Raw genomic sequence first — 21880 nt, 5'->3', positions numbered from 1 at the left:
GGCTCACATCTCATGACAAAAAAGTGTAACTGCTGTAAAGTTGGGTTGCATTTGGTTGAATGCCAGTAAAGTCATCTTGCTCAACATCATAAAAAAAAGGATATTTTTTGTGATTTTGAAGGGGAAAGTAAAGCTCAAAATTAATGACAGCATACAAACAGGCGGCACTGAAAAAAGGACCAGAGAAAACAGGTTGAAACCAAACAGAATGCATGTAATGATTATTTTCATTATGGAGTAATCTGTTTATCTGGTTAACTGTTTGGTGTATAAATAGGGAAAAAGTTTCCCAGAGGCAAAGGTGACATCTATAAACTGCTTGTTTCATCAGCCCAACTACCAAAGATATTAGATTTTCAGCGGCATTCAGCAGCGAAAAGCTGGACATTTTTAGACTTGAGAAGCTGAGACTGGAGACTGTTCGGCATTTTTGCTTGAAAAAAGAACCTCAGTGATTGATCAGTTATCAGAGTTGTTGCACATTATTTTGTCGATCGTCTATTTAAAATACTTTTTATCTCAGTTTTTCTTTTTTTTTCTTTTTTTTATATTCGATAGAAAAAAGTTCCCCCTTGGCCTTACACTGCCTGCCCCATTGGCACAAACCTAATATAACCAACGTTTTGTGTAAGTGTTACTTCAAAGTTAACATTAATTTGTTTAGCTACACTTATTTGCTCTGGCACTTTGTGTAAAGCTGAAGGGTCCAAACAGCAAAGTTAAACATGAGACAAATGATGTTGACACAGTAAATCAGCCCAGCTGCGTCTTTGTAGTAATACACTTTGATAGATTTCATAAATAGTTTGAATCATGGCTTTTTGTGTCCACCCATCATAGCTGTCACTGTCTTCCTCCCCGCTCCCTCCATCCTGTCGGTGTCTAAGCGGTGAGCTACTGTAGCTATATTCAGGTTTATGTATCCAGGCCTGGCACCTGTACAAATCAGCCCTGTATTTACACTGCAGCTCCATTTAGTCTGCAGAAACATGGAGAGCACTCATTACTCTGAGGTTTAGGCTGTCCGACAGAGGGATGCAGGAAAAAAGACGGATGGAGTGAAGGATGGATGGGTGGGGTGTTGGCTTGGCACCAATCCCAGCTCCGGATTGGTTGTTGTCCTGGCAACGGCACGTCTGACCTTATTTACCCCCTTGCACACCCCTCGGTGTACGCGCAGTGCGTTCTCGGCCATGCACGTTTCTTTTGCCGCACACACTTTCTCCGTCACTCTTCTCTGCATGAGAGCCGAAACTCTTCCTCTTGTGCCCCCCCCCCACCCGCCCACCCCCAGCCTCCTCTTATAAGTTTGACCACCCCCACGCAGAGCAGGTGAGAGAGTCAAGTCGGGTAACACTTATAGCTGCTGCCGTGCTGGTGGGCACAGTGAGGCAACACATCAGCATGCAGTGTCTTTGGTCAAATAGTGAAAATAAAAAGAAGCCATAGACTGCAAGACTGCACTCTTGGCTGTTTATATTGTGGACAGTAATTTCATACCTCCCGGAAAAGTCACTGGAAAGCTTATTTTAGGATCAGACCAGACCACACGTGGAGAGCGGCGCCTATGCATGACAGAGCTGTGCCACAGAGGGGGATGATGGTTTCTGCAGACCTGCAGCCATATCAAAATGGTTCCGATGGATTCGTTTCCATACTGATTGGTCCTGTGGGCCAGAGTCATGCAATTTTCTTTAGCTCTGATGGCCGTAGCTATACATCCTGTTGTGCTGCTGAGTGCTACAGAATGGACACACATACACTCACTAGAGGAGGACCTATGCTATAACAGGCAGAAAATAGGGTCTGTCTTTTACCTGAGGCTGAGAGTCCCTTTAGGCCTGAAGCAGCAGGTGTGCTTGTGTTTGTGTGTATATCTGTGTGTTCTTTCTGTGTCCATAAATTGATAGGGAATGTGAGTCCACGAGGCAGCCTGCTGATTTGCGCAGTTTGAATGAGGGGTCGAGTGGTCTGAATGCCTTCTGGTCATTTAATGAAGCCTGCGGGGCAAGAAAAGGTGCAACCAATCACTCCATCTAGGTTATACACAGACGCCCACAGCTACAGTGGCCAGCACTTACGCACAGAATTCATATCGATGTATGATGCATTGCAGTGTGTGTACATGTGTGCACTTGTTCTCCTTCTGTCTTTATGAGGACGGAAGGATTTGGTTTGTCTGATGGCACAGGGTTTTCCCCAGGAAATTGTTTAGCAGAGATGGTAAGCCACTCAGATCCTGATCCATATTAATACAGTGTGTGTTCTCAGAACTTACATGTACAGAAAAACCACAGACTTAAGTGGATGTGGATGGAAGAGGGGGAAAAGTAGAGGGAAAGTTCACATACCATCCACATTCAAAGATTAGGAGCCATAGAAAAGGAAGCAAAAGGTCTGGTGTAGAGGAGAAGTACACTTCCTGCTGACCTTGAAGGAAGCACACACACATACACGCAGACACTCACACAGGCATAGCAAACAGGAAAGAGTAGATAACAGCAACAACGTGTTCTCCTTAAGTCCCTCTTTCCTCTCTATGAGAAGCGGCTGATCACCATCTTTGGCCACAGTTTGGTGACACCGAAAATCTCAAGAGGTGGGGTCTGCAGAGTCTTGAGGATGTGAGGTAGGAGGGGGAAGCTGAAGGGATTTTTTTGGCCAGCTGGGCAGGCAGGGTGGTGGGGGGCCCCAGATGGTCAGAGGTGGGGGGTGGAGTCCTTGTTTGTGCGCATTGAGGGGAGTAAGCACCAGGTTAGACACAACATTGGTGTTTGGGCTGTAGACACAGCATGGCTTTATGTGGGCGTGGAAGGGGTGGGGGGGGGGCAGCTAATATAGGGGGGATGGGTGGGGGGTTGTCCTGATCCTGCTCCAATTTTATATGTATGCAGAGAAAGATCAAGTAGAAGAGAGGAAATGGTGAACAAAAAGGATTGAGCCGTGCAAATTCTTAGAAAAGGTGCAGTATAGAGTACATGAAGTCTGTCTCCTTCCCCCTCGTTCTGTGATGTTCTCATGGATGTAGCACTACAGTTGTATGATTCCCTCTCCTGTTTTCCTCTGAAGATTAGGATAGCCTGTGGAGCAGGAGGTCACTGAGAGCCTAGTTATCTGCCTCGTTCCCTCTTTTCTCCTGTGCTGTCTTCAGGGTCTTTTTGTCATGAACTTCTCTCATACTTTCTTTCAGTTATTTCCCACTGTAAGTCTGCTGTTTTCCCATTAAAGGCTCCCGAAGGCTGGTTTCATTCACCTGCTCACATCAGGTTTCGTTTGTGCTCACAAGTTTTGCTTCAGTCCCTCTCTTGTCACACGTGTGTCGAAAAAAATTTTTTTCACACAGCAAACATTGTTAGCACATTTCCACAAAACAGGTGGGAGTGTAAGGTTGGTGACATTTTAAGTGTGGCTAGTTAGCGAGCTGTAGCTGGTAACATGCTAGCACTAGTATACACAAGACACACATCTGATTTTGTTCAGGCGCTGAGTCTAGAAATCGTACAGTTTTTTCTGCTTCCCAAAGACAGAGAACACTGTAGAACACTCCCTTTAACCATGTCTAACTTTGTTAACATTTAGGAAAAGTACATATGACTTCTGGATCTGATGAAGAGCCGATCATTTCAAAAGGGAACATTCACCGGTGTTGTGAGTCTTTGGGAAGAAGAGGTAACATGCTAGCACTTGCCCGCCACTATAACCCTCCAAGCTAGCTGCCTTCATAGCTAACTAATGGACAGTATGTTAATACCATCAACTCCAACCTCATAACTGACTCCAAACCAAGCAGTACAGTTTATACTCTGGCAGGGCAGGGTTGTATGAAATTTCAGGGTTAAAAGCTAATATGACTTTCCCAGTCTGCCTCTCCTTGTTTCAAAGTCCAGCAGCGTTGAACTGTTTGTGAAAGCTCTGCACAGATTTACTTCACCTCAGAGGGCGAATCCATAGATTGCAGAAATTCTATTCTTCTGTATGTTAAAGCTGACATTATTTTATTCACTGAGATTAATGACTCACCTGAAATGATCTCAGCTGTCACCATACAGCAAACCGCACCCATCTGATACAGCAAAATCAAAAACAAAAAACCTGAAATACACAATACCATTTCACAAAGTCATCGTCCTAGAGAGCACCAAAGATCCTCCCATGTCACCAAGTAGTGCTACTACATCACACACCATCGAGGCTGAAGCTGTGTCATGCTACGCCTAGCCAAGGCACAGCATGCTGTGCCCAGTCAGCATAGTGACCAGAGTTAGCGGTCACCCTGCTGTGACTGACCACGGAAGAACTGAGACTCCACCAAGCCCCTCGGCCTCCCGTCATCACTACCAGGAACCAGCAGACTTCTACTGTGGGCTGGTTAGCGTACCATCACAAGCATGAAAGTAATTATCAAAACCACTGTGCCTACAATATACATTTTTGGAATTCATCTGGGACGTTAGTGTTGTTGGCATTTTCATTGTAGCCGAATATTTTTATCCCCCATGTTTGTGTGCAGTACTTGCGTTAAGGGCCCCAGCGTATTCAGTATGCGTAGTATGCAGCTGGTGTGCGTGATCGAGTATCTGCTCTGTATTCCTGAGGCCGTGTTGTGGGATTGTTGGTCCTTTAATTATTCTCTCATATTAAAGGATCAAAGGTCTCTGCCACAGTCAACCCCCTGCATTTCATTATAACTGCACACACGCACGCACACACACACACACACACACACACACACACACACACACAAAGACGCTTACACTTATATATGCATCTTTGTGCATGTACATTTACATGGACATTGGGAGGGTATCGGCCATTATTCGGTTATGTTCAATTTTTGAATTTTGAATGTGATTTCCTGTAATTATAAAAAGGGCAAATGCTAGCCTTTTCAAGTTTTCCACTGAAGGGCCCCGCATGTTATTTTTGATTTGGCTTCTCAGTCAGATTTTTCTTTATCAACCAAGAGCTTGCACCAGCCCGCACGAGGGTGTCACTGATCACCCTCTGGCATGAGGGATAGAGCATGTTTTATTCTCCTGAAGTTCTTTCATGTCCTGGTGTGTGTGAACATGTGTTTGTGTGTGTATTCACGCCCACATGTGCTTAAATGTGTGTGTGTGTGTGTGTGTGTGTGTGTGTGTGTGTGTGTGTGTGTGTGTGCGCCTGCCTGTTCTGTGTCTTTGCCACCCACCCCCACCCCTCCTGTTCCGACACTGGACAAAACCAATCCTCTCCTCCGCTTCCAGAGGATTCTCCCGCTGATAGGCTACTCCAGCACTCTGTTCTTTGACACCCACAGCTCCTCGGTGCTCCCATGATGCCCCTGTGCTGTCACCACTCTGTTGCATGGTGGCTGGCAGGAGGGGAGGATGCTAAGTGTAATTAGGGCGTACCCAAGCCTACCAGGGCCAGAGAGAAGGAAAGGGAGGAAGGAAGGGACGAGGAGAGAAAGAGGGCTGACAGTTTGACATCAGTAGAGCACACTGCCTCTGTAATTGCTGGCATACATATGGCACAGGCTGATGGCGGAGGCTTGTGGGAGGAAAAGGGGTTGAAGGGGTAATGTTGGATAGAGAGGAGTCAGAAATAGGAGGGAGAACATGGAAGAGATGAAGCTTCTGAAGAAATAGATGGGGAGATGAATATGTGTCATCCAAAAGTGGGGGAAGAAGAGGGAGGAGATAGAGGAGAAGAAGGGAGTGAGGAGGAATGCAGATTGGGGGTTGGGTGGTGGAAACAGAACCCGAGCATTGCAGAAGAAGCTTGAGGTGAATGACATGTATAGCAGGGGGTGCAGCATGTTGACACAGCACACATCTGTTATTACATACACATACACGCACACACACGCAAGCACACACGCACATACACACACATACACATTCTTCCACAGCTGGTGCACCTAAGTAAACATTTCTCTGCCTCAGAAAGCACCACAGGTAGTGGGGAGTGTGTGAGTGTGTATGTGTGTGTGAGTGCAAGCGTGCGCTCTTGCTGTTATGTGCTTTTGTGTTCTCTTAACCAAACAATTGAGTGACTTTGTTCGGCTGTAATTAGTGCACACAGGTAATAGAGCTATCGGATGTGGCCACACACACATTCACAGAAGGGGTATTGATCAGGGGAGTGTGTGTGTGTGTCCTGAGCGAGGGATCCTGATCGATTGTGTCCTGTCCAGTTGATAGATCGCCAATTCTGCGCGCTACCTATTGAGCAGGATGCAGCGTTGGTGAGACCTGCCTCCAGGGTCTCACCTGCATCCCCATTGAACACACACACAAACACACACACACAAACACACAACACACACACACTTCTTTTTTGCTCCATTATCTCTGCCAGAAATACACGGCGTCCCGCCCACATTCAGGTGCAAAGTTAACAGAGAACATGGATTTCTATTTCAGTTTCTTTGGTCATGCCATACGGCCACATCCTCTCTGACGGTCTCTTGTCATCTCTCCTCTCATCGCTCCATCCATCTTTGATACCCTCTGCAGATTTGCGGGACCACCTCAGTCTCCTGCTTCCTGTCATGTCTATCTGTTTCATTTCGGTTTTCATCAGTTCTGTCTCCTCCTCCTCCTCCTCATCCCCTCCTCTAGTCCTCTCATTTATTATTTTGGTCTCTTCTCTGTCCGCCTACTTAACTTGAGACTACTCCGCCGTCCAACACCGCCACCGCCGCCACCATCACCGCCACCGCCTCCCCCTCCCCATTCCACGCTCCTTTTCCCTCCCATGTTCCCCTTCACTGACTCCCAGCACTCCCTTCCTCTCTCCTCCGCTCTGTCACCCCTCTATAAAGACTCCCACTGACAGACCTGAACCTTCTGCCCAAGCCACATTCTGCCCCTCATTGTTTTCTCCTGCACTCCATGCGAAGAGGAGACCAATTAAAGTCTGTCTCCTCTCTTCCTCCACTCCGTTGTTCCGCTCTCTGTGTGTCTGCACTCAGACTCTCTGGGGTCACTAATTAAAACACTTTATTTCTTTTCTTTTTTACTCCACTTTTTTTTCCACCTGTTCATCCAACTTTTCTCCTCCTTTGGCCTCTTTATTCTTTCTTTTTTTTTTTCTTGTTCCACCTTTCTTCTTCAACCTGTTTCAACGACTCTTTTCATCAGCCTCCTTCTGTCTTTCTCTGGGCCCCATCTCATGTCACTCCATCACTCACATCCCATCCCTCCTTTTGTCACAAATTTCTCTCCTCATTCCTTGTCTCCTGCTTTGTCTTGTCATGCTGTTGTGATCTTTGTCTTATGATTTTGTCAAGTTAAATTTACCTCTCTTACTTTGACCTACATGTACTTGCCCCAGCCTCTTTCTCCATATTAGTTTGTACACGGATAACTCTTTATACTGTAGCTGACAGGAAGTCAGAATCCGCAGTCTAAAGGAGCATACATTATGCAGCTCTTCTGTTCTAATGATGCGCTCTTGTCCAGAGTTGTTGTTATATGCCTAAAGCCAATCAACCTTGACTGAAGACGCGGTTGTGCATGCACATGCACGTCTGCCTAAGTCTGTACATGCCTGTGTATATCTGCGTAGTGGGAGAGTGAAAAGCAAAGGGAGTCAAGTTTATTTTACACTGAACTCCCCTCAGTGCTCTTCATTAGCATACGAGGATTTGTTGTTCTCTCTCACTGTCGCTCAACACTGCTCCCTTGCTGGTCTGGAAATGAAATGGAGTTGTATCAGTGTGATATATCAAATCCCAAATCGTTCTTTAGACTTTATCACCCTATGTAAATGTTATGTGTGATATTGATGAACTATCCACATTCCTCCAGGCATTAGGAATTATAGAATACCTGTCATCTGTCTTCTTTCTTTCTCTGTCTGTCTGGGTTTAATCACCACCTCTCTTTACCCTTCAGTCACGTATTACTGGATGTAATCGTAATGTGAAATATTAATGCTGTTGTCATTCTATCTTCCAGGTTAACGGCAGGAGATCTGTCCATCCAGGTGAATCTGAACGACTACCTGGACATCTACTGCCCCCACTTCCCCAACAAGGAGACCGTGGGCTCCGGGCAACCGGAGACGCTGGCCCTCTACCTGGTGGGAGAGGCATCATTCCAGGGCTGTGTGGAGACCAGGGGGGCTATCAAGAGATGGGAGTGTAACACCCCTTACGCTCCATTTGGACCAGTGCGTTTCTCTGAGAAGATCCAAAGGTTCACACCCTTCTCGCTGGGGTTTGAGTTTCTGCCAGGGCACCACTACTACTACAGCTGTGAGTATAAGAGGTGTGTGTGCGTGTGTGTGTGTGTATGTCATTAAGGCAGGGTGTTCAAAGATTGAAGAGGGTCACTAGTAGGGCCACTTTAAGAAAAAATGCCAAACTGCTGAACGAAAAGAATCAAATTCTTAAAATAAATAAATTAAGAGTTAATTAAGAAGCTGGAACTAGGACTAGATGTTTTGCATTTTTGCTTGAAAAATAGACTAAAAACTGAAATCAACAATAAGGTAAATGGACTGCACTTATATGATCTTATTGACCACTTGAAGCACTTTACACTCCAAGCTACATTCACACAGCTGTTTTTCAATGCACAGTGCTTTTTTCTATCTCGCATTCAAATGATACATCGGGGCCAGTGTCTTGCCCAGGGACACTTCTACAGGCGGACTGGAGGAGCTGGGGATCGAACCACCGACCCTGTGATTAGTGGGCAATCCGCTCTACCTCTTGAGCCACAGCCGCTCCAGCTCATAAGGAAAAAGTGAAAATTCAAGCTTTTAAAACAGTGGAAAATTGTAATCCGAACCTTACCCATAATCCTAGGAGTTAAATAAGAATCTGCTTCATCACTGATTATTAATAATAATTACTCAATTGGCAAAATAGCTGCAGATTAATGTTCTGTCTGACTAATCAATTAATCAACTAATCGTTTTAGAAACAGTCGACATTTAAAAAGTACCACGAGGCCGGGCCAGGGAGGTGTGGGATGGTCATGGCTATAAAGTGTTTTTAATATGCAAAGTGCATTACCGCTGTTTTTCTGAGAAATGTATTTTTTAGTGAAAGCATGAATATTGGCTCCAGGCTCCATACACTGGCAGCCGAGTAAAACAGCCCAAAAAGAGAAAAGATGTGTAAATATTTGATGTTTCGGTTCATCAGCCTGTGCAAAGACACCTGTGTTGGAGGAAGCGTGTGACCAGGCAGCCCTGCACTTTAAAGGGATGAAGCATCTTCAGCCAATGTGTTTTTTATGAGGCGTTGAGTGTCGGCAAACAGCTGCATATGGCATTAATGTTTCCCATAAATTCACACTGAGTGACATTAATATGATGTTTTCTTAAACCCGTGGGCCCTTACACAATGTCAGTGATGGTTTCCTCTTTCTTCAGCACACCTCCCTGTGCTCCACTCTCCTCACTCATTTATTTCAAACCACTGGTGGGAGAAAAGTGAGGGAGGGAGACAGAAGATGGCTTAGTGGCTGTAAAATCAGAAGACATTTCATTCTCACTTTTTACAACTTCTGGTGTCAGTCCAACCAAGAGGGGGAGGACATGAAACAAGGCAGAGAATGAAAGAGTCAAGTGAATGCATAGTATGGAAGGGTGACAACAAAGAGACAGAGGGACTGCAAAGTGTAGGAGGAAGAAATGGAGATCAATACATGACGACAGTGAAGGAGAAATAAAGGCAAGCAGAGAAGCAGACGGAGGTAGAGAAGCGTGGAGGAGTGACAGAGGGAGAGAAAGAGCAAAAGATGGACACAGTCTGACAGTACAGGAAGGGGGGGGGGGGGACGAGAGAGGCCAGATGAGTGGAATCCACACCGGAGAAAGAAAAGGGAGAGCAACAAAAGCGATGGAGAAAAGGGATGGATGAGACGAAGGGAGAGAAAGAATCTTTACATAAATTACTGTTGCGGTCCAAAGGACAATGGAGCATTGTGAGGGCATGAGAGCACGGTTCCACACACACGCTAACACACACATGTATATATGTACACACACACACACACACACACACACTGGGCTATTGTGGTTGCTCAGGCCAGCTCACAGAAACGAAACAATGGGCCCCCCCCCCCCCCGGTCGGGCCACATCGGGCTCAGAGCGATTGTGTGTGTTTTGTCCACATCAAAGATAAGGCGTAAAGTTGGTCCAAATGTCTGGCTCTGGGGTTTGTGTGGTGAATGGGCCCACAGCACTGGAGACAGTATAATGGCATTAGCCTGGGAGAACAGTACAATAGTATTAGAAACACTAATGGCATTAGTTGGCTCAGTCTGAGCTGGGCTCAGCCCCTCTCTCCAGCTCCCACAGACTATGACACTGACAACCCACTGTCTCTTGGTCTCTGACCCACTGCCCGGGGCCGCTGACCAACGCCCAGTGGTTCTCCATGTCTGGATCCCCACAAACAGGAAACACCTTGACATCCTCTGATAGTCAGCTGCTCATGGAACCGTTTGAGGGGATAGTAACAGGAGCAGAGAGAACTTGAAGCACTCCGACTCTACAAAACACAAGCAAATTAACAGACCATCATTGGCAATATAGATTGCATTTATAAATGCTGCAAATAAATAAAACGCCGACATTAACAGATTATAATGCAAGTCAACAGTGATGCGGTCAACATAAGAAAATACAGATATACGGCAAGGCGCACAGAAAAAGTAATTAGCCTGAGGCTAATGCTAGACGATATCTTTTTTTAAAATAGGAATAGAGCAAAATTATTCCCTATTTAAAACTCTGAATCTGAGTATATATGTATCTACTGTAGTGCCCAGTGGAACAAAAAGCATTGGCATGTACACTACTTTCTGCCATGTTATGTGACACTACACCTGTCAGCAATGACACAAAACCATTGAACCATTAATAGTGTCTGAAATCTCTATTTACAGGTCACTATACAGTAAACTACTGATTGTATATTATATAGGGAGTTGTAGAGTTGTAAATAAATGAGCAGTAAATGAATGAGTGAATGAGGGAGTGATGTTGGGCATCTCTGGTTTTTCACAGAAGACATTTTGACATGGTAGGCCCAGCAGGAAAAGCACAGGTGTAAATAATGAAATGAATGATGGGTGAATTCCGTTTGAGAGTCCTTGTATTGTTCGTTCTGACCCACTGTCACACTGTTACGGCTTACTGGGACACTTGAATAGAGCGGAGCCATTGTTCGTGTTTACACCTGTTCGTCTCCTGCTATGATAAGTCAAAATGGCTACTGTGGAAAAATGCAATCACAGTGTTTAAACTAGGAGAAAGCGTGGAAGTTTGTTGTTGACTAGTTTGACAAAACTGATCATAACATGAGGTCCAAAGCTCTTCAAAGAGATAGTAAGTGGACCTTTAGTTAAGGTTTGTTTTTCCAAACTGAAACAATAACTTAATTAGCTCATTGTGTGTCATCGTTGATGAGTGGTCAGCTTCAGCGAATCGAGCGTCCTGGTGTGATGGAACTTACTCTTGTTGTGTTGTGTACAAGTTGCATTTCTGTATGCAGGTGTTTCATTGATTTGGTGTGCTGTCTTTTTTTTTTTTTCGAAATGCAATATCCTGAACGTACTGTGAAAATGATGATGATGTTTTCTCCACTTTCTTGTGTTGTGTGTATTGTGTGTGTTGTGTGTGTGTGTGTGTGTGTGTGTGTGTGTGTGTGTGAGCCAAACACTTTTGCCCACCGTAGATATTGACTTATTCTATATTCCCAGTGTTATGATATGCTGTAGCATATCTGTTGATATTATGGATACAAAGTGAGACAGAGTGTTAGCCATCATATACTCAGCTTGTGTGGTGGGTCCCTGTTGAGCTAGCAGCTGTTTGTGAATTATTCAGATATAAAGCCTTTTTACTGCAGTTTCCAGACAGATTTGTTTTGTAAAAGCGATGCTAAACTGACAGGTAATACAGCTGATGTTTGCCTGTTTTCCCATGTGAGCCATAATCAGAATTGATATCGGAGCTGTTGCCTTCTTTTACGGCTGCGCTCTCGATAGTTTATTTTATTGTTCTTATTTAGTTGTGTAGATAAGTGTGATGTGTGCTCGTCTCTGTGACACAGGGAGATGGTATAATTCTTTATACTGCTATCATGAGGTATTGATATGGTAAGAAGCAAACTTGTTGTTCTGCTTATCATAAGAATTCTTCAAGCGGCAGGAGAGTTCTCAAAGAGCAGATTTGACGGAAAGGATTTTATTCAGCATGGGCAAATTTCTCTTTTTATTTGACACATTAGCGTTTTAACTACTGCTAACTGTTAATTGGGTTTAATAAACGAGCGGCTTATTTACATCTTCCCCTTCTTGTTCTTTCCAGCTCTACCCACAGATGAAGGCCCTCTTCTGCCATGTATGAAGTTGCGTGTCACCGTGTGCTGTGAGCCCAGTGAGTACACTCCTCTTTTCATCTGTTCTTCCTTTCATGCTTTCCCTTTGTACACCAAGAGACTCCTCTCTGTGCCTCTCACATCTCTGCTATCAGGGCTTTATAACATGATGTTACTTATCCCGCTATTATTCCTGCTGTTTCCCTCTTTCTTTGTCACCAACTCTCACTAAATCTCTAATTTTTAATTTTTTTTGCATTAAATTGAGTCTTACATCTTTTTTTATAAACTACATAAACTCCACTCTTCTGTCCACATTGGCTTTTAAACCTAATTGGATCAAGGGTTTATTTAAGCATTCCTTCCCTCTAAAGCACATCTTTCTTCTGCTCCCACCCAGTCACTGTCACTCTTTTCTTTTTCTTTTTTCTTTTTTGCCTCCTTGTCTTCCTCATTCTCCCTCTCTCCATCTCTCTGTCCCAGTGTGAAATTCCCAGAGTTGATCTAATCCAGAGCCCGCCTGGAGTAACGTTAGTCTTCCAGTCCAGTGAGCTGTCCATTCCGGTTGGGAATGTTGCCCAGTCACTGTGGGAATCCCTGTACAGTTGTTGGTGTGTGTGTGTGTGTGTGTGTGTGTTTGTGTTTGTGTTTGTGTGTGTGAGAGAGATAGGGCATTTCTATGTGTATGACCAGTTTTGTTTCTGTGCACTTGGTGTTTTTGTGCACTCCTGCATGCGTCTATGGGGCTTTGCGTGTGTTCTCTGGCGGTTTAATTTGTACAAATATGCGTGTGTGTGTGTGTGTGTGTGTGTGTGTGTGTGTGTGCGCGCGTGTGTCTGAGACGTCTGTCCCAGTTCCCATCCCAGTGCTATCTGCAGGGGGCTTGTCGTGCTGTCCCAGCCTGAACTAACGCACACTTTTTTTTTCTTTCCAGGGAAACTGGTCGCAGGGTTGTGTGTCTTTGCACATGCGTGTGAGAAGTATTCACTAATTTCCTACATGTCATCTTGCAAATATCTCCCAATCCTGCCACCATGATTACATTTGTGTCAGTTTAGCATAAAGGGGGAAAAAAAATATTAAAATCTGGAATAAAAAGAGTCCCATCCGTCTCGAATGAATTCTTAAATGCCATCACTGTTCCGGCGCGAGACGGGGAGTAATTTGCTGCGTTATTACCAGAGTGAAGGCTGATGACTTTTTTCATGTGTTAATTATCCTGCTGTCATTAATTAGAAATACCACAGATAGCTGTTCAGTGAGAAAATGCTAATGTAGTCTTGACCTTCTGACAGTATTCCCAGATCTGCCTATCTGAGCCAGAATTAATCAAAATATTTGAAATCACCTGGATTATGCATGCACCCACACGCGCACACACACACACACACACACACACACACACACACACACACACACACACACACACTCACACTCACACACATGTGCACACACACACATACTTGACTTTACTGTTAAAACCCTTTACAGTGAAGAGACTTCCACCTACAAAGATGCACATACTTCCATCTTCTGTTTCGGATTCTCTGTTTTGTCTCTCTTCCCTCCCTCTCATCCTGTCCCTTAACCAAAACTAATCCCAACTAAATTTCAGGATCTCCCTCTCCTTGTATTTTACCCCCCACCCCTCCCTCCTCCTCCACTTCAGCCTCCCGCTCTTTCTTTCTACTCTTCTGTCATTCCTGAAGTGGCACTAATCCTCCCCTTCTCTCTGTCTCCTCAGCTCTCTCCTCCCTTCCTCATTTTTTATGATCTTTCACTACTGGAGCAAAACTAATCTAGGCACCATCCATGGCAGTCTCTTAGACTTCCTCCTCCCTCCCCCTCTGACTCCGCCTCCACACCCCCAGCTCCTCCACCTTTCCTGTGTCTTCTCTATCTCTTTGTTGTATCTCCATATCTGTTTTACAGTTATTCACCGACTCCCCTCTCCCCGTTTCTCCGCTCCATCTCTGCCGTGCGCACGCTGTGCGGCGGGCGCGGCGGGATGAGAGCACATGAGGCCGGAGAGAAGAGAGCGAATGAGATGGATGAGAGGGGAGATGAAGGAGAGTTGGAGGGTCTCTCTCTCTCTCTCTCTTTCTTTCTCTCTCTCTCTCTCCCTCTCTCTGACTGTCCATTAGTGGCGGTTTACCACAGCTGTTGTTGTTTTGTTCCCTGTGGTAACACCTCACATACTCCCTGGTTCCTTCCTGCTCAGGTTCCCTTTTATCTGACAGGTACCATGGCAGCAGGACGCTCCATGCCTGTGTACTCTGTGTGAGAGAGAGAGAGAGAGTGTGTGTGTGTGTGTGGGGCCCTCGGTGATGGAAGCTCTCGTCCTTCAGCTATATCCCGTCTCTTATCTAAACTTCAAACCGAGCGCCTCCCTCCCTTCTTCTCTCCCCAACTCCCAAAACTTTTAGTTTTTTCCCCAGAAAGCAGCTCGTGTGATTAAAAGGTAGATCCAATGCGGGGATGCCCTGTTGTGGGTGTTTGAATTAATTATCAGCGAGCACATACACACACACACACACACACACACACCTGCCTCACACTGGTCTGAAGGACAGAGTGGTGACAGTGAGAGGGTCCGTCAGGTACGCTGTCATTGCTCCAAGGTCAGCTTCCACTCACCGGTCCCTCGGTCTCCTCTCCAGTGTGTGAATGTGTGTGTTTATCGCCTTAATTTAACCCAAGAACACAACAAACCAGGCAGGACAGATGCAGTGACGCAGGAGGCTCCTAATGACATCCTGTGTATGTGTCTGTGTCTGTATGTGTGTGTGTGTGTGTGTGTGTGTGTGTGTGTATGTGTCTGTGTGTGTGTGTGTGTGTGTGTGTGTGTGTGTATGTGTCTGTGTGTGTGTGTGTGTGTGTGTGTGTGTGTGTATGTGTCTGTGTGTGTGTGTGTGTGTGTGTGTGTGTGTGTATGTGTCTGTGTGTGTGTGTGTGTGTGTGTGTGTGTGTGTGAGAGAGAGAGAGAGAGAACGTGTGCCTCGCTCTGATGTTACTTGTTTTCCCGTCCTGGTTGTTGCTCGCAGTATTGTAAAGCAGGTTTTGTTTTTGGTTACTTCGGTGTTGGTTATGTTTTTTTGGGCATAGTGATGTGTGTGGTGATGTGATGTTTATTTGAGCTCAACGCTGCCATGAATCACGCCAGAGACAGCGGCTTTGCTGAAAGGTGCTTGAGCCTGTGTTGCATCAGAAAACAAGGCTGTGAATCGGCATCAGCAGACTGGTGTCATGTGAAATCTCCGGCACCCTGCAGCCCTCTATTGCATCTTTCACTGGCTCGTTTCGCCTCTCACTCCATACTTACCTTATTCTTTTTTCTTTTCTTTTTTTTTTTCTTTTTTTACTGCAACTTCTTAAAACTCCTCCTGTTGTGTTTATCTCTCCTGTTCTCCTTGTCGCTCTGCCTTTCTGTCTTTCTCTTTTTTAGCCGTCCTACTGCGAGAATCCATTATAGACCAACTTCCCTCTCTCTCTAATTGATTCCCTTTCTCTCTCCGTCTCTCTTCCCTTTTTTTTCCCGTCGTTCCCCCGCTGTGAGTAGTCTATTGCATTCATTTCAGTTTGCAGAGCTTCACCATTTTCCCCACTTACTCTCTCCCCTTTTTTCCTGCTATTTTTTTTATTTTTTTTTTTTAGACATTTCTTACATCGCTGCCCTCCTACCCCCTCCACTCTCGCCCAAATACCTTTGTACCCTCTGAACTCGATACACACAAGGACAAAACTTGAATACACACACACACACACACACCACTTGCCCATTCGAGCTCTCTCGAATCCCGAACTCGTCACCTAAAATTTGACTTGAACCACTTTCATCGATTTGCGCTCTCATTTGCTGTTTTTTCTGTTTTTCGCAATTTTAGCTTCATTTTTCGCTTTGACTGAAGTGTTAACAGTCAGAGTTGGTTAGCATTAGCTCCTGCGTGTGTAAAATGGCGGAATGAGAGAAGAGGTGGGATGGTGTCTGTCTCTGCAGTGGGGCGTTCTGCCGACTGGAGACACACACACACACACACTCACTCATGCACACACACACACACACACTCTTAGCCATAGTTGTGCATGTACAGTTACACATGCTGCACGTTTCTGACTGCAGTGCAGAGAAGACGCTGCTCTTGCAGTCACGCCACCATGGACGCCATTTTGTGGCGGAGCTCGCCATGACCAAAATTAAGATGTTGACACAAACGCGTGTCCTCAGTTTTCAGTTTTTCTTTTTTTTTTTCTTTTTTTTTTTTTTTCTCGCACAAATGACTTGATTAAAGTCAGATCAAAACACACATATCACACACAGTCGGGTAAACACAAGGCATGTAACAGGAGCACATTTTAGTTTGGAACCGCGCTGTGGCGTTACACACACGCGCTAACTGACAGTGTACAGTACAGTTCACCCTGAGCATAGTGAATTACAAGTCTGATTTAAAAACATATTTCTGATTGTCGTATAGAAATTCTTTTTTTTTTTTTTTTTACAAAATACCATAAAATACGTTTTCTGCATCCAAAATGGCTACAATCAGAAAAGTAAATCATTTTTTAAGTTTTTAATTGATTTTAAAATGATTTATGTTGAAATGCTAAAAAATATACACATTTTTATGCTTTTTTTATCAACACAATTTGAACTTGAAAGGATGACTAATTGATACATATTTTTTAGTCGTTAAATTACATGAAAATATGTCACAATAGCAGAAATACATTTTTAATTTTAAAAAAAAAAAATTGAGACCGTGCACATGATATTTAGTTTTATTTTGTGGAAGTACGGCGGCGCGATACAAACCATGACATGTTTGAGCATTATTCTTTTTTGCTTGATTTTTGATTTTTCCTACAAACGCTCACATAGACACACACACGTACACACATACACACACACACACACACACACACACACACACAGCAGCCCAGTGAGAGGCCCAGACTCAGCATGCTATTTAATGCTTCGTTAACCCGTAGATGGTCGTTAGTTCTACAGAACCTGGGAGTAATTTAGTGGCTCATGTCTTGTCGGAGCGACATGTTGTTGCAGAGACCTGTAGGTACAAGACGGATATTACAGACAAACACTGTGTTTCTCTGCCAAGCCCTCATTTAATGAATCCTCTCTCTCTCTTTCTCTCTCTCTCTCTCTCTCTCTCTCTCTCTCTGTGCGTGTGTGTGGGTGTGAGTGACTTTACTGTAACAGATGAGTTTGGAGTGTCCCATTTCCTCTCTCATAATCTGAGTCAATCGCTATGGGATGTGGATAGGTGGTAGTTTTCCGGGAGACATCAATACGCACGTGTGTGTAGGTGCATGCTCGTGTTGTTTGTGCGAGTCTTCGGGGTTGCGGTGTCAGAGGTGGGCTCAAGGCTGTAGATCGATTTAATAACAGGTGCAATTGTGCAGCCTCATCCCTGCTTCCTGACCCTCCTGTCCTCTCTCACCGATGTTACATGGCGCCTCGTCTTTCTGAGGAGGTTTAACCGTTTCCGCTTGATAGTCTCACTACACCTGTATTTTTTTTTTGTCCTTTTCCTCCCTCTCTCTCTCTCTCTCTCTCTCTCCCTCCAGCTCTCTCCCACCCCTCCCTATCCCTCCATCCTACCATCCCTCCATCCTTCCCTCCATTATTTCCTTTTAGTCCGCCCCCTGCTGAGAGAGTGACGCCCAGACACAAACACCCCCCTATCCCGTCTCTTTCTCTCCCTCCCTTTTCTCTCTGTCTGACCTTGTTTCAATCTTTCCAACCTTCTTTTTTTCACCGTACTTTCTCACTCGAGTCTCCACTGCTTTTCCTTTCATCTTCTGTCCACTTCTTGGTTTCGCTCTGTCATTTTGAATTTTCTTGTGTTTTTTTCCCCCCCTTTCTTTTTCATTTCCTGTATCCCCTCTGTATAATCTCGATCATTCTTACTCTTCCTAATTTACATAACACTATCTTTTCCTGTTGCCATGCTTCTCAAGCTCTTTTTTTATCCGACCTTTAAGAGAATTTGCATAGGGGACATATTTAGGGTTGCACAGCCAGTCAGTACTCATTTTTCATGGCATTAGGCTTTGAGTAATGGTAAATACCTTCCCCTGGTCATTTGTCTGTTTCTTTCTCCTTTTGTTCCACAAAGCAGCAGCTTTATTGAGAAAGTTAAGCATGCAAAAATGACTAATCAGCAACTTGTTTCTTTGCCTCAACTTTATCTAAATCTTCTCTCTCTCTCTCTCTCTCTCTCTCTCTCTCTCTCTCTCTCTCTCTCTCTCTCTGCTATTACAGCATCTGAGGGTTCAAAACAAATACAAGGTGAGATGCAACATTTTAAACGCAATGTTTTCTTAATCTTACGAATCTAAATACCATGTCTGCATGGTTACATATCTTTTGATGGTAGTGTATATGTGTCATCTCTGTGTCTCCTCTCTTTTTCCTTCAAGTTCAAAAGGGCTTTAGTTCATTAACTGGTTATAGCAGTTGTTGCAGGACCAAGAATACGGCACATTATATGGGAGAAGATGAAAATGAGAAATGAGAACATATATTAAACCAGTGCAGATTTATCAGTAACGATCAGTAAATTTAATCAAATGGAAAATACAATCCAAACAAAGATTGTGGACACCCACTCATTACACCCACACATGTTTCTCGTACATCTCTTGCTAAAACTCTGGCAAGAGATGGCTGCTGCGCTGCTATAACAGCCTCCACTCTTCTGGGAAGTTTTTTCCGACAAGAGTTTGGAACTTGGCTGCAGAGATATCTGATCCCATTCAGCCACAAGAGCATCAGCACAGTGTAGTGCGGTCAGCCACCGATGCCGGGCGATAAGATGTGAACGCAGTCAGCGTGTTGGACAGGGTCGAGGTCAGCGCTCGGTTCAGGCCCATCAAGTTATTCCAACCAAACTTGGAAGACGACGTGCCCTCCCCAAGCTGTTGCTGTTAAATGGACTGTTTTCAAGAATATTACTGTAGCGTTAAGATTTTCCTCAACTGCTGGTGGGCCAAGCATAAAAGTTCAAGAACAGCCTCGGATCAGAAGAAACTCCTGTCCAGATACTTTTGGCCATATACTGTATATACATACATACGTTAATTTCAAGTTTCCATCTGTCTTTCAGACACTGCACCGCAAAGTAATGCCTGCTCACTGAGGACAGCTTCACTTCCACTCCTCCTCCTCATCCTCGCCCTCCTCCTGCTGACTACCACCTGATCTCCTCATCCGTCCTCACCGCTGACCTCGCTCCTGTTCTCCGGGAGTTATTACTCAGACGTTCAAGTACACAATGCAATCTAATGCTCAGACAGTGAATGACACAATGCAATCTATGCTAAGCTATTGCAAATGACAGATATTACCTTGTGGCTGTTTTTTTTTTTTGTTTTTTTTACCTGTGAAATTCCAGAAAGAATCGGGTGTCTTCTCCAAAATGGGGCCACAGTGACTCAGGGTCTGACGCGCCGAATCACAGTGATTCATTTCTTGTTATTTTCTTCTCCTACCTGTTGTGTAAGTAGTAGCGCAGAATATTACACATAAAGCTATAGGCCTAGTCATATCCCACTCCTCTGCCAGGAGAACAATGAGTCTGTCTGGATTTGTTCCAACAAAGTTTTCTGACTTTTTCATCCGTGTTTCTCATTCTATTTCTCATTTTCTACTTATTTAGGTGCATTTGCTTCTTTTTGAGAATCTGCCTCCAGTTGAAAATTGGCCAAATAAACACATACTACTGCACTGAGTGGCTCAGGGTGGAGGTCAGTCACTTGGCTGGTGACTTTTTTTCTTTTCCGACATGCTGTATATGGGCAGACAACAATAACTTAACTCATTTTACAACTGCCCAATTTGCATCAGAGTATGATAAATGTGTTTAATTTGTATAACTAAGTAGATTTTCTGAGGGAAAAAAAAGTGTTTTAGGAGGAAATGGGGAATATTCTGGAATAGTCAGGCTAGGCTGCTGCGCCCCCTACTGGGATTAAACTGGTTTAACTGGAATTGGACTGGGCTGGCCATACACCCAGGAACTGAATGCTGGATTCTGGTGCTGTATGGTTATACTGGGACCTGAGACTAAGTTTGTTCCTCTCTGATTGAACCCACTGTTGTTCTGCCTCCCCACCCCTCTCTCTGCTTTCAGAATAAAGCGCATAACAGGGGGGTTTATGGGTAAACAGAGAGCATCAGCATGGTTGATGCTCCTGTACCAGGTGTACAGATATGCACACGAGCTTTTTGTTCCTTTTGTTGTTCTTTTATACGCAGGATCCTTTTTTTTTTTTAGGTTTTGCTGTATAGTTAATATATTCTGCACAATGAGATGTATTAACTATATAATCCAATGTTTTAGTGAGAACTGATCTGATATTTAAGCTAAATTCAGGCAAAAATTACTTTTTTTACAGACACAAACCATGATTTATACTCTGGGTATATATGGATTTACAGGTTTATTTTCTATATACTTTGCTACAATGTAGTTTCCAAAGTTAAAGGATTTGATGATGGAATTCATTTCCTTTTTTTCCCCAATTTTTTTTTTTTTTTTTTTAAAATAGAAATTACTAATTGACTGTCATTGATTAAGAAACAATATCATAATGGATTACATATTAATTTTCCAGATTTTTTTTAATTGAAATTGGATATAATATATGTGTGTATTTTTCATTGAAATTAAATGAAGTTTGTATATTTATAAAGTTACATGATTATTTCTACAGAAATGTTTGAGAGACATGAGCTCAGAAAATAACAGGTTAATTGTAAAGTTTACTCTGTCGTTAAAAAAAAAAAAAACTACATTGTTAGCACTTAATATATTTTTTTCCTCAAATCACACCCGTCAGGCCGTTGTTGTTGTTGTTGTTGTTGTTGTTGTTGTTGTTGTTGTTGTTGTTGTTGTTGTTGTTGTTGTTGTTGTTGTTGTTGTTGTTGTCATTGTTGTTGTTGTTATTACGTTAATTTCCTAAATGGGTGATAAAACCAATTTTTGAAAATGTGTTAAATAATTTCAGTGATGTAGATTTTTACAATCATGTACTACTAGGAATTTGTGTTTGATTTGTTTATGTGTGTGTCTAATGTGTTCTGCTTTCACATTTTAGTGAAGAATGTAGCGTCTTCTGTGAAGAGCCAACTGCAATCTGAGCCTTTTTTACGTGGCAAGACAACAAGATAAATATGATTGCATTAAAACACTTTGAGTCGATCATCATTTAACTTTTGAACGTATTGATGTTTTATGCAACCGCAGGTCTCAGTGACGGCAAACACACACACACACACACACACACACACACACACACGCAAACATACATACATGTACACATGGCTTTATTTGTGGAACACACACATCCAGTGTAAGACACAGGAGTATGGAGATAAGGAGACTACAGGGACTTGAGATGACCTTGTGGTGTAAGAGGCCATTGTAATGTGAGTAGCCTAGTGGAATATTGAGCTGAGTTTTTATCTATGTGCAGCCAAAGCCTGATAAGACTCAGATACCCAATAGACTCCCAGTATTAATAGACCC

General features: G+C 43.8%; 1 protein-coding gene across 1 annotated transcript in view; it reads left to right on the top strand.

Annotated features, from left to right (window-relative positions):
* Nucleotides 1–21194, top strand: part of LOC111230153 (ephrin-A4-like) — a 35167-nt gene extending 13973 nt beyond the window's left edge. Inside the window, exons 2-5 of the mRNA XM_022756760.1 lie at nucleotides 7947–8245; nucleotides 12320–12388; nucleotides 18613–18639; nucleotides 19457–21194. Of these exons, the coding sequence (XP_022612481.1) occupies nucleotides 7947–8245; nucleotides 12320–12388; nucleotides 18613–18639; nucleotides 19457–19551 (490 nt within the window). The 3' untranslated portion in view covers nucleotides 19552–21194. The remainder of the gene's footprint in view (nucleotides 1–7946; nucleotides 8246–12319; nucleotides 12389–18612; nucleotides 18640–19456) is intronic.
* Nucleotides 21195–21880: the final 686 nt, after the last annotated feature.

Source organism: Seriola dumerili, unplaced genomic scaffold (genome assembly GCF_002260705.1).
Source record: "Seriola dumerili isolate Sdu_G_001 unplaced genomic scaffold, Sdu_1.0 BDQW01000258.1, whole genome shotgun sequence".
In the NCBI taxonomy this organism is placed as follows: Eukaryota; Metazoa; Chordata; class Actinopteri; order Carangiformes; family Carangidae; genus Seriola; species Seriola dumerili.
The sequence above is the reverse complement of the archived record's forward strand: the minus strand, read 5'-3'. Positions and strand labels throughout refer to the sequence as shown.